Source organism: Canis lupus, chromosome 22 (assembly GCF_003254725.2).
Source record: "Canis lupus dingo isolate Sandy chromosome 22, ASM325472v2, whole genome shotgun sequence".
In the NCBI taxonomy this organism is placed as follows: domain Eukaryota; kingdom Metazoa; phylum Chordata; class Mammalia; order Carnivora; family Canidae; genus Canis; species Canis lupus.
This window is the reverse complement of record NC_064264.1, coordinates 23,987,683-24,000,762: the sequence shown is the minus strand read 5'-3', so window position 1 is coordinate 24,000,762 and position 13,080 is coordinate 23,987,683. Positions and strand designations below refer to the sequence as shown.

Below are 13,080 nucleotides of genomic sequence, written 5' to 3'. Positions count from 1 at the left end.
ATACCCACCCCATGGACACAACTCTTCTAACCTCATCACCAAAAGGAAAAATAGCTTATTTCCCCTAAATACTACAGAAGGGAATTTGCAGGACAAGGACTCTTCTGTGAACATTATCAAAATTAATATGTAGGCAATAAAGCTATATATTCGTAAATCCCTAGAACATGAAGTTGGCCAATCTCCTGCCTGCAGACTTCTTCCATATCTTTCAAGTTAGAAACAATGATACAGGCTTTGCATTTCTTCTCTCTCCCGATTAAAACACACATCAGTCAAGCATATATCTACAAACTTTGCTTTTTAATCTTTTCCAAGGCTGATTATTTAGATGGTGTTATGCTTGTATAAGTCACAACAGTGATCAGCAAACTGTTTTCAGGTAGATAGTCTTTCTTAAAGGATAAAGTAATAACATTTTATCTTCTTTTATACTCTGTGGAATCATTAAAATCAGGGGATATGATTGTTTCACTTTTTATACCTAAGTGTAAACATCTTAATAGCGCTAATTACAGGTATTCGATAAATGTATCTTGGTCTTTTACAGATGTGGCAATACCTAGGGTAGTGTGAAGTCTAAGTAAACCCAAAAGAATCATTTCCTTTTTTTTTTTTTTAACTTTTCAGAACTTTATTTAGTTTCCAGGACCAGATACTGAGTACTGTAAATTTCCAGGCTTTTGACTTCAATCCCAACAATAGTATTTCACCTTCAAAAGTTTTAATTGTTTTTACTGGAATGTCAATGGTCTTCGTGGTTCGCTGGTTACATCTTCAAATCAATTCTTTTGCTTTGTTTTATTCTTGTGCTTTTTTCCAGCAAGTGTGAACTGAAGAATCTTATTCCACTCCTCAAGGACCTTTGCCTCTTCCAGAAGGGCTTTTTCCTCCTCTTGAAGAGCTCGGTTTTCTTCTCTAAGAGCCATGTTCTCCTCACGAAGAGCCTGTGCCTCCTCCCACAGAGCTTTTTCTTCCATCTCTATTGCTATTCCTTCTTTCATCAGGGCTTGTTCCTCCATCTTGATTGCTCTCTCCTGGTGTTTCAAGGCTTTTATCTCCTCATGGAGAGACCTTATTTCTTCCTGAAGAGCTTTTGCCTCAGTCTGAAAGGCCTTCTCCTGTTCTCTGAGAGCCTTGATCTGAGCTTTTAGGCCTCGATTCTGTTGCCAATAAAACTTTCTTTCTGTGTTCAAAGCATTGATTTTTTCCCCTGCTGGATTTTGGCTCTCTAAGATCACATTTTTAAACTTCCATAGGACCTCGTTTTGCTCTCTCAAGGACTGATTTACCTCCGGGATCAACTGGTCCATTCGGAAGGCTTTGTTTTCTCGTCGAAGAGCTTTATTTTCTCCCCAGAGGGATTTGTTTTCTTTTCTAAGAGCCTTGTTCTCATCCCTGGACACCTTATTGTCTCTCTGAAGATTTTTTTCGACCTCGTGAGACTCATGTTTGAGCTTATTTTGATCTTGGGTACAAGAGAAAACAGATGAAAACAAGTGCAATATTCTGTCTCTATTTATCCACTTTGATTGAGAGACAGCCATTATTTCTTAGTGTTTTATCTGAGCAAAATATATACACTTCGAATATTCTGGGTTCATACAAAGGTGAACTAATGATATTTACAACAAAAAAAATGGTCCTAAATTTGTTGCAAATTTCTTCATATAGAATTGGTTGTTGTATTGACTTGTACAAGTAATATAGCAGGGATCTAAACAAGGCTCAGTCAGGTCCACTGCAAGAGAAAAACAGTCAAAATATGAAGACAATTCAGTAATTTAACTATCAGGATGGTGTAACAAAGTTTAAATCTCAACACATGTAAATTGCAAATTAATAATTCTAGGTTACGTGTTGAATATTGATCAAGGTTAACATATTGAATTGTTGTGTTAAACTGAGGTAAGTTCTGAGTTCAAGTACTTCTACCAAGCTATTAATTCATCCTCTAATGTATTCATTATTTATAATTATATTACCGGTTATTGATGTGGAAAAATACCATGTATTTATAAAAACACTTCTGGCTTTGTAAGAATTAGAAAACATTTTTCAAAGAAGTTATACAACATAATTTTACCATATTTACTTAGATATTTGGTAGTGTTATCAGATATTTAAACAGACATTCATGCTTACATTTCTGTTGTCTCTAAATTCCCAACAAGCCTGAATCCTCTTAGTACTAGAAAACAACTAGGCAACATTTTATGTCATCTATAGTGATGTCACACAGTGTGACACTAATGAAATAATGGGTGCTATGTATAGTGTTTGGCTGTTTATTTGGTGTATATTTTAGGAAAAATGTAAGTTAAAATATAAGGTTATATTTAATGCTTTTCCATATTATTAAATAAATGTGTATTTAGTCCTTGATCTGATGTAAATAATTACAATTAATTTCAAATTTTAAGTTTTGTTATTATAAAGTAACTTTATTTTATCCTAGAATCAACAAATATTAGGAAACACTGTACAATCAAAGGTGAAAGTATTTTAAATGATTTTACAATCACTGCTGAATACTTATTATAAAATAAATATATATGTTATACCAAGGAAACAGCACTAGTAACATTTTAATTCTAATAATCTTATCTAAGATAAATTTTATATTATTCAATATACTTCACTACTAGAATATAAAGCAAAAAAATATAATTTTTTAAAATGCAAACTTTTGATGAAATATTAAAATATTTGTATTTACATACATGTTATGTTTTAACTAAACTTCTAAGTGTGTACTTAGTTTAGGTATAAGCTTGAAAATGGAATATGTAATAGCATGTATAAGGCAAAACCACTCACCTCTGATTAAGATTTGCCAATTTATTCACTGTATCAGGTTTTTTAGTAGCTGCTCACATTATATATGTTTAACAAGGTTGAAGAAAAAGTATTTTTTCTCACACATTCCAAACTCTGTATTTAACTTAAAAATAGTAAAACATAATAGCATGGAATGAGAGTTAATGTAAAACTAAGAAGATCCATGTGAAGGTTTTCAATTTCTTTGTTTTTAACTTGATGAGAGTGAAATATCCCTTTGATCATCTCTAGCTATAATTGAACTGAGAAAGTATTTTATGTGATTATGTGCCAACTTCTTTATATTAGTGTTTCTGCTTTTTTGCTATTGCTACCATGGTAGCTAAAGATTCAGAAAGAGTTCCAAAAGATAAATAGCTCTGGACATTCTATATTGGAATGAATAACTTTTGAGGTTTAAGGGCAAACTAGGAAGGAAGAAAAAGATCTCTGTAGCCCTGATCTATTGGATAAATTGAATTCATAATTTAAAATTTTTCCTCAAATTAACTGTAGACCCAGATGGTTTCATCAGTGAATTCTTCCAAATGTTTAAGGAAGAAATATTATTAATATATCCCTGAATTTTTTCAGATGATAGAAGAAAAAAATTAACAACTCTTTGTTTTGAAACCACATCACCTTATATAAAAATTTTACAAGGATATTACAAGAAAGAAAAACTATAGCCTAAAGTATCTCATAAACAGAGTTGTAAAAATCCTAAACAAAAGATAAGGAAACCAAGTGCAATGACACATAAAATAAATTACATATTATCACCAAATTGGTTTTAATTCATGAATGTAAGATTGAGTTAACACTGGAAAATCAATTAATGTAATTCTACACTTACAGACCAAAGCAGAAAACTTACGGCTTGTGCCCAATTGAGAAAAGTGATGTCAGGAGATTCAGAGAAAAGCATTTGATAAAGCAAAACTTAGCACAGTTTCATGATTAAAAACCAAAACTAAGCCAACAATTGTCACCACAATTGTCACCACTAACAATGTTCTCAATGTAATAGGAATAGAAAAGAACTTAATTCAATTATGATTTGAAAACAAAACAAAACAAACAAACAAAAACCTACAGGGGCATACCAGATAATGAAATACCAATAGATTGCAAATACATAAGGATGCCCACTGCTACCATTTTCATTTTTCATGTTCTGGAGTTCCTTATTGCTGCAAGATAAAATATACAAGATTGGAGAAATAACAGGCTCTCATAGTTTGCAAATAATATTGCAAACATTTATAATACAATAGCTAAGCAATTAAATTTAAATATGACTTAGCAAGCTTATTGGATGTAGGTCAATCTAGAATTCAGTTCTATTTACATATATTTAACCAAGAAACAATTGGAAAATGAATTTTGTAGTTATATATCATTTATATCAGCAGATAAAACTTGTGAATATAAATCTGTGCAAGACATCTAAATAGAAACATAAAAATTATTGAGAGAAATTCTAGACATATAAGTAAAAAGGAAGAATAAACCACATTTATGATTGGAAGATTCAGTATTGGAAAGATGTAAAGTTTCCTCAAATTGATTTATATGTTCAGTGGCTCCCCTTGAAAAAGAATCCCAGGAGTTTGTGCAGATGTGCATGTATAAATTGAAAAATTGATTCTGATATTTCTACTGAAATATAAAGAGCCAGGAAAAGCCATGACATCTTGAAAACAGGTTCATCTTTTTAAAAAGCTATATGGAGGGCAGCCCGGGTGGCTCAGTGGTTTAGCACAGCCTTCAGTCCAGGGTGTGATCCTGGAGACCTGGGATTGAGTCCCACGTCCAGTTTCCTATGTGGAGCCTGCTTCTCCCTCTGCCTGTGTCTCTACCTCTCTCTCTCTCTCTCTGTGTCTTTCATGAATAAAATAAAATCTTTAAAAAATAAAAAAAATGAAAATGAAAAAAATAAAAAGCTATATGGAAAAGTAGGTATTAAAATAGACACATGGATCAATGGAATAGAACAAAAAACCCAGAAATAAACCACAGTTATATAGTCAATCTTTAACGAAGAAAGAATGAATATACAATGGGAAAAAGTCTCTTCAACAAATGGTGTTGGGAAAACTGGACCACTTTCTTTCATCATACATAAAAATAAACTCAAAATAATTAATGACCTAAATGTGAGACCAGAAACCATAAAAAATCCTTGAAGAGAGCACAAGCAGTAATCTTTGACATAAGTAATAGCAATGTTTTTCTAGATATATCTCCTAAGGCAAGGGAAATAAAAGCAGAAATAAACTATTGTGACTACATCAAAATAAAAAACTTCTGCACAGTGAAGGAAACAATCAACAAAACTAAAATATAGTCTATTGAATGGGAAAAGATATTTGCAAATAAGATAAATCTGATAAAGGATTAGTATCTAAAATATATAAAGAATTGGTACAACTCAATACCGAAAAAACAAATATTCTAATTAAAAAATGGGCAAAAGATGTGAACAGACATTTCTCCAAAGAAGACATACAGATAGCCAACAGACACATGGAAGAGATTCTCAACATCACTCATCATCAGGGAAATGCAAATCAAAACCACAATGACAGATCATCTGATGCCTGTGAGAATGGCTAAAATCAAAAACATAAGAAATAACCAGTGTTGGTGAGGATGTGGAGTAAAAGGAGCTCTCTTACATTGTTGGTAAGAATGCAAACAGGTGCAGCCATTATGGAAAAGAGTATGGAGATTCCTCAAAAAATTAAAAATAGAACTACCCTATGATCCAGGCATTGCAATACTCAGTACTTACCCTCAGAATACAAAAACACTAGCTTAAAGGAAACATACACCCCTATATTTATTGCAGCATCATTTACAATAGCCAAACTATGAAAAGGGCCTGAATCCACTGATATGTGAATGGATAGAGAACATATGATACACACACACACACACACACACACACACACACAACTGAAATATTATTAAAAATTAAATCTTGCCATTTGTGATGATGTGGATACAGCTAGAAAGTATAATGCTAAGCCAACTAAGTTGGTTAGAGACAAATACTATATGATCTCACTCATATGTGGAATTTAAGAAAAAAAATGAGCAAAGGGAAAGAAAAGAGGGAGGGGGATAGACAAACCAAGAAACAGACTCTTAGCTATAGAGAATAAGTCAATGGTTACCAGAGGGGAGGTGGGTCAGGGGAATTAGGGAAATAAGGCATAGAGATTTAAGAATACATTTATGATGAAAAAAATGATATTTAAAAATCCATATACTAAAATAAATTGTATAGTGTTAAATTCAAGGAAAGATCGGTAAACCATGGTTCAGAATAGTTGCTAAGAAACAGACCCACATATTCATGAACATTTGCTCCATGGAACAATGCTGATGAATCTCACAAACAATAAAGTCAAGTGAAATAAACAATATATACCATATATGACTTCATTTAAATAAGATCCCAAATCATGCAATAATGTATGATATTATAAGTAAAAAGTAGAAGTTACTTCTGAGAGTAGGGATGTGCTACTATTGGGGTGATGGTGTGTTCAATTTTGGTTATAAGTGGGGATTCTATTAGTTTGTTCATTTTTTGATCATTCATAGAGCAGCCCACATGATTTATAAACTTTTCTGCAGGTATGATTTATTAAAATGAAAATAATAATGTAAAAAGGCAAGAGAATGAATTCATGTGCAAATTGATCTACTTTTAATTTAATTATTTTTATAGAAGTCTACCACTTAATAGCAATGTTATCTTGGACAACTTACTGATTTTTTTTCTCCATTTCATCAACTGTCTAGTAAGGGATATCTAACCATGTTCTTATGCAGATACAATGCATTAAAATACATGTAAAGAACTTAGAAGTTTGCCTAGCCCATAATGAGTGAATTACCATCATCCACTATCATCATCCTTTTGTTTTTAATTTGCTTATAGTGAAAAGAACTTTATAGAATATCTTTACAGCTGTATCAAATGACACTGTTTTTCTAGTTCTTTGATTCAGAAAATTTACTGTGTTTCAAAATTTCTCAAAATTCTTGGTCAAATTACTGTGCCCATTGTTGGCAAATATATTCTCTTAGATCTCTTCTGATAAATCATAAGCTTCAGGATGGTCTTGCTTTTGGTATGATTTAAATAAATAGGGGAAAGAGAGGCAAATAAAATGACTTCTTAGCTGTTTATTAGAAATAGAAGACACAGACTCAATTAAAGGAAAACAAATGCCATATATAATAACAACATCATTTTAGATAGTTTCCAAGCTTTCAAGCTTTTTCTAAACATCTGTTTATCAATTTGTAGTTGAATTATCTGGTTTCAGACTTTTAATTTATTTTAAACTTTGACTGGTGGCATATTTTAAATAATGTAACAATGTTCATGTAATTGCAGACTGTAGGGTAAATCAGACTGTAGTAGAGATTGAAAATCATGTCTTCAGGAAGCTTCCCTTAGCTGGTCAGGAATCATCCAGCATCATTTTGTGATTAATATGATTTATTTTCTGTGTTCTTTCAGTTGAAGGCTTAGCACATGTTGATTGCATAAAAATATTTAAACTAGGGTAGTCTAAGCCTAGCTCTGTCACTTTCCAGTTCTAAATCACCACTATCAGTGAGCAGTCTCTGCTCTGAAAATCCGTAAACTCAGGCCATCAGAAGATGAACAGCCTCAGGACTGTTCAGGAACACAAGCCCAGAGACATTTGAGATAAGGATGAAGTCCTAAAACCTTAAATTGTTTGTAAATCTTAAATTTTGTGTTCCACAAGTGATTTGAGCTCCCAAGATTGGGAAACTAGCACAAAAAGAAACAAAGTACAAGCAGGAATGAAGCATGATAAATGTGGCGTCACTGGGGTTTTGAGGAAACATTCCCAATTAGCATTGTTTTGGTCTGAACTGGGTTCCCTCCAAATTCATGTTGAACTCCTAACCTCTAGTACTTGAAAATGTGAATATATTTGGAGTTAAGTCCATAAAAAGGCAATTAAATTAAAATGAGGTTATTGTGTGGGTCCTAGTCCAATATGACTGTGCCCTTATAAGAAATGGAAATTTGAATATAAGACAGGCACAGAAGGAAAAGAGTACCATGTCTAAGCCTCAGAAGAAATGAACATCTTCACCTTGAACTTCTAGCCTCCAGAACTATAAAATATATTTCTGTTGTTTAAACCACCCAGTCAGTTGTACTTTGTTATGGCAGCCCTAGCAAACTAGTAAAAGCATCCTTCTCTGCTTAAGTTTGGCGGGGGGGGGAGGGGAGGGGAAGATATTGACCACCAACTGATTGGTTTGCACTCCTACTTTACCATTTTGCACAATTTTCTAATTTCTATTCCTCCTTTGAGTCCTTATTTCTGACACCCAGTTCTGTATTAATTTTGGTCTCTAGCTAGGAACTCAGTATTTACACTGTGAGTGGGCATGTTCCATGGTGCACCACCATGGCTCTTTTCTTCTGTTGCCTCTTAGGGAACTGTTTACACTTAAGAAACCTGCCTCCTTGGAGTGGTTTCTTTCTTATATGAAGTTAACCAATTTAAAATCAACTTGAGTTTCTGTGGTTCTTTGCACCGGCTGGAAGACTCAAGAGTATGTATGCCCTGTTTGTAGTTTTCTTCTTGACTGGGAATTAAAAAAAAAAAAAAAATGGGACTGCTAATCTAGCTCTCCTATATAGTCTTTGTATTTACATTTTAAAACTAGAACCTCCCTAGTGCTGTGAATACACACAAAATTTAGCTGGCCCATGATATAAAGGTAGCATGTATTCTATAAATCAGATTTTAAAATATCTCTAAAGATGTAAGATTCTCTTGCTTCATCTTTGCCTACTTAGAAAATGCTGAACCTGTGAAGTAAGCAATAAACTGTGCCTGCTGAAGCCACTGAATGAACTACAAATATGGTTGTTAGCTTGCAGGATCACAAGCAATCTAGGCTTTGCAGAGGGTAGCTGTGATGTCTCCATGTCTTTTGCTCACTAAACCCCAGTAACCAGCCTTTACTTATCAGACCCCAATCATGGGTTTCTATTTGCTGGTAAAGCCCATGATTCTGTTTTGCAGAGCACTGCAGTGCCCCAGGTGGTCCCTTGTTAGCTTTCTTTGAAGCCCAAGCTACTTTGCCAAGTCTGTAGATGTCTAGCACTTATTCTGAAGTCTAGGCGTCTTTTCTTAAGGTGTCGCCTTGACTCAAGTACTTGTGGTCACCACAGAACTGGCTTGAACATCTTGCACAAGTCTCAGAATTTTTTTAAATAAATAAATAAATAAATAAATTAATTAATTAATAATAAATTTTTAAAAAAAGCTCAACTGATTCAAATGTAAAAATATCACCTGGATAAACATAAGTCTTTTCCAGGTTTAAAATACCTTCCCCACAAAGTAAAATCCATGGCCTAATGCCATATATCCTGTACACATGGGTAGTCTCAATCACATCCTTAAATTTTGTTTTTGTTTTATGTTTTAGAATGTCTAAAGCATATATCAAATGTTAAGGTCTCTGAAATTAACTGCTTAAAACTGCAAATATCCCAGGGAGGGATAGGACCTTATAAAGCATATTTTTTTTCCAGGAAATCAATTAATAGTAGGTACTTCATGTGGGTAAAAAAAAAGTTAAACAAATAGGAGTTAATCACCTCACCTAACCAAGACAGAATGAGTAAGGTGGTGTCGATGGGTCAGAAAGGTTATTAATTGAGAACCTTCCAACAGATATGAAAAAGAAATGTCCCTCCCCACCCCCAAGAAGTAATAAGTGAACAGAAAACTACCGTTGAGGAAAACTGTTGATGAAAGGCTGTGCAGGAACAGGTGTGAGAGACTCCAGTTCTGTAAGAATAGGGGATTTAGGATAAATACTGTCATCGTAAGTTTAGGGTAATAGAAAATCAGGAAACCTATAAATAAGATTTAAAATTGCCAGACCAGACAACAGCAGCCTTTCATTTTGTTGTATCTGTTTGAAAAGGTCAACATTGGCTTTGATTGTGGAGATCAGTTAGGATATGTTCCAATTTAAATACCACTTTCCATCCTAAAATTCCATTATTACCTTAAAAAATGACAATCAAAGTCAATAACAACCAAAACAACTTGTTTAATTTTAACTTGCATTCAAAGAACATTTCCTGAAGTTACAAAAACAAAATACAATTACCACAATAGTTTGTTTGAGTTAAGCGACTATCTAATTACTTTATAGAAAATTACCTTTCTTCTTTAAAACACTGTGAGGCTGCCAAATCTACTCCTGTTGTAGTAGGAGCCTCATGCTATTTGGCTTCTGGGCTCCATCTGCGTTCGTCTGCATCTGCTTTCATCCTCCTCAAACTCTTCTCAAAAGGAGCACAGAGAATCTGCAATTCATGTCAGGGCAGTCAGCCAGATTAGAAGCTGCCAAATATCAACATCAGGTTTTGTGAGAAAAATTAAGTTACTTAAGCCTTCTCTCTAGCACAGCAATAATGTTGGATGAAAGGTTATGCAGTTTGAATCTCTATTTCTACCCTGCTGGGTAAAGATAATTTATAAGTGAAAATGTGAGGTTATGATGTGATTTGGACATTTTATGGTGACCTAACCTTTTCAAGTGCTATTCTTACTGTGTCTGGTTATCATGTTAGTGAATTCTTTTTTTCTGTTTTTCTGCAGTTGTCACACTACAACATGGAAAGTAGAATGTGAATAGCTTCACATATTAGATTTTTAAAGGGTTTTGTGGTTCTCTGCACATCTTCAATAATTCTTCTGAGCAGCAAAAGTGCTGATATGCATGCATTTTCATTCTGGTTATTTTCTTCCCAATAAATGATTTTGGACTGATTTCTAATAACAAAATTTAAAATTCGAGAATGAAAGCAATCAGAAACTTCAAGGGCTAGATATTGAATGGGACATTTGATTAATATTTTCAATATTAATTTTGCTCATGAGTAAATGGTAAAAATAATAATAGCATATCCTCAGGTTTACTTTGAGGTTTAAACAAATTAATATATGTAAAAAGTTAATAATATATAGTTCATGATGAATGAAATTAGTTGCAATTATTATATTAATGCATATTTTTAAAGATTTTATTTATTTATTCATGAAAGACAAGAGAGAAAGAGGCAGAGACATAGGCAGAGGTAGAAGCAGGCTTCCAACAGGGAGCCTAATGCAGGACTCTATCCCAGGTGGGATCATGTCCTGAGCTGAAGATAGGCACTCAACCACTGAGCCACCCAGGCATCCCTCTATTAATGCATATTTTAAATTCTAAATGAAAATTAAATACTGTTAGTAACAACAGCAGAAGTATTTTAAGTGTTTGTAATAAAGGTAACAAAATGAAAATTTTAAATTTAAATATCTGTTTATCTGTAAAATCTAAAAACAAAATATTTCTATGACTTTCTCAAAGTCACTTGGTTACTATCAAAAGGCAGAACTACAGGATTTGGTCTACAAATATGTGATGTTCTGTGTTATAAATTCTCACAGATCAAATGGATATCCGAATCTTAGAAGTCTTGGGTGAACTTTTTCAGACTACACTGTATGGAGCATGATTTTTATCTTCTTGAATATTAGATATAATTAGTTGACCACTCTAAAACACTTCATCATTGTTTGAGAATACACATGACTTTTATAAAATATCCCAGAATAAAGGACTGATACAGTTTAAGATGTAATGAAGTTAGAGGATTAGATATGCAGACATGCTGTAAACCAAGTGGCCTACTTGTTGAATAAAAAAAGAAGAAAGTCCTTATTTTATTCATGAATGCAAGCAATAAATTAGTATCATAGGCAATAGTGAGCTGATTTGGTAACTATCACTCAGGATCTTCTATAGGTCCTTAGTGTGTTTATGTCTGTGAATGTGTGTGCATATTCCTTTTTCTTTACATACACCAAAGAACAATTTTCATGCCTAATTTACTTTCTAAAGAAATTTTTCAAATTTTTTGAGAGCTTAGCTACAGGAAACTCTCATCATTTATTCAGCTTTCTCTCAAAATATGTGGTTAAGAAGAGATCTTAAACTATTTTTAGGAAGGCAAATTGCCAATATTAATGTATCTCATCATTTAATGAGCCATAGATCATAGATCGAATGGCCCACAAAATTAGAAGACTGAAATTATAGAATGGGTCTCTCAAAGTCTCGATCAAAAGAGAGAAGAGACAGAGACTTTGAGATAAACTATTGCAAACATTTCTTCATATTCTTTCTTAACCATTTCTGTCCCACAAATTCTTATGATGCAAAAGGCAGAAAGACAGGTTCATTTTGCAATCTTGTTTAGGTCCCAGGTCTCCACTAATATTTCATAAAGGGCAAGAGCACCAGTTGGTACTGCACTGTGCTTTTAAAAAATCAAGTTTTCATATTTAATTTTAATGAAGCTGTAGCCTAAACGTGAGATGCACAGAATGATTGTTATTCTAAAGTATTGGTTAGGGGAATTTAAATAATAAAGGAAATTAATTATGTAAATGTCCAGCTATTCTCCCCATTCAGCCTTGATAAGCTTCAGCAGAGAATAGGAAAAGTTGTGCATCTTCTTCTTTTCCTTCATACCCTATGAGAATAATACTCACTAGCTCAATGAAACCTGATACATCTCTAAAAATTAATATGCTGTAACATACATTATATACAAAAGATTATATGAATGTAATATATTTATAAAAACAGCTTAGATATTTAAGGTTGAAAGAAGTATATTTTTAACAATAGGGGTATGGTTTATAACTCAAAGTAATAATATGAAAGTGCCTTTTTATAGCATCTAGCATAGCTTGAAGGGAATTTAGAGGTAATTGAATCCACCATCTTCACTTCATGATCATGGTATCTCCCCTGCCAGGTAAGTATCCATCTTCACTTCAGATAGAGATGCTGATGTGGAGAAAAGACTAAGCCTCATGCCTAAGGCCATATAACTGGTTAGCAACAGACCCTTCACCAGATTCAGGTTATTTGACATGGAGAATAGATTACCTTTCATTATATCATAGCTAATTTCAATTTGAGTGTACAGTTGTTTCATTTCTTCTTAAATAGTGAAAATTCACTAAGAGCTTTTATGATTTAAGGATATATTTTTTCTGATTCCTAGTTTTAAAGGAGCTTGAAAAAGAAAATCCTTCTATGACTTGCTTAAGCAATCCATGAATTCATTTCTCTATGTGATGTAGGGTCACAAAGTACTTGCTTGTGTTT

At 33.2% G+C, this 13,080-nt stretch overlaps 1 protein-coding gene across 3 annotated transcripts; it reads right to left on the bottom strand.

Moving 5' to 3' along the window:
* Positions 1-567: 567 nt before the first annotated feature.
* Positions 568-10,229, bottom strand: LOC125753317 (coiled-coil domain-containing protein 70-like). 3 transcript variants are annotated; one of them, XM_049099260.1, is made up of 2 exons: positions 10,074-10,229; positions 568-1,741 (listed from the first exon to the last, which is right to left on the bottom strand). In XM_049099260.1, exon 2 carries the CDS (start codon positions 1,545-1,547, stop codon positions 783-785), a length of 765 nt encoding a protein of 254 aa, XP_048955217.1. In that variant the 5' UTR covers positions 1,548-1,741; positions 10,074-10,229; the 3' UTR covers positions 568-782. The 3 variants fall into 3 exon arrangements, with proteins under 3 accessions (XP_048955217.1, XP_048955218.1, XP_048955216.1); XM_049099261.1 differs by lacking the exon at positions 10,074-10,229 and adding an exon at positions 2,821-3,069; XM_049099259.1 differs by lacking the exon at positions 10,074-10,229 and adding an exon at positions 2,146-2,251.
* Between the last annotated feature and the right edge of the window lie 2,851 nt (positions 10,230-13,080).

Coding starts and splice junctions, on each gene's coding strand:
- LOC125753317 (XM_049099260.1), bottom strand. CDS start 1,547: ATGGCTGTCTCTCAATCAAAGTGGATAAATAGAGACAGAATATTGCAC.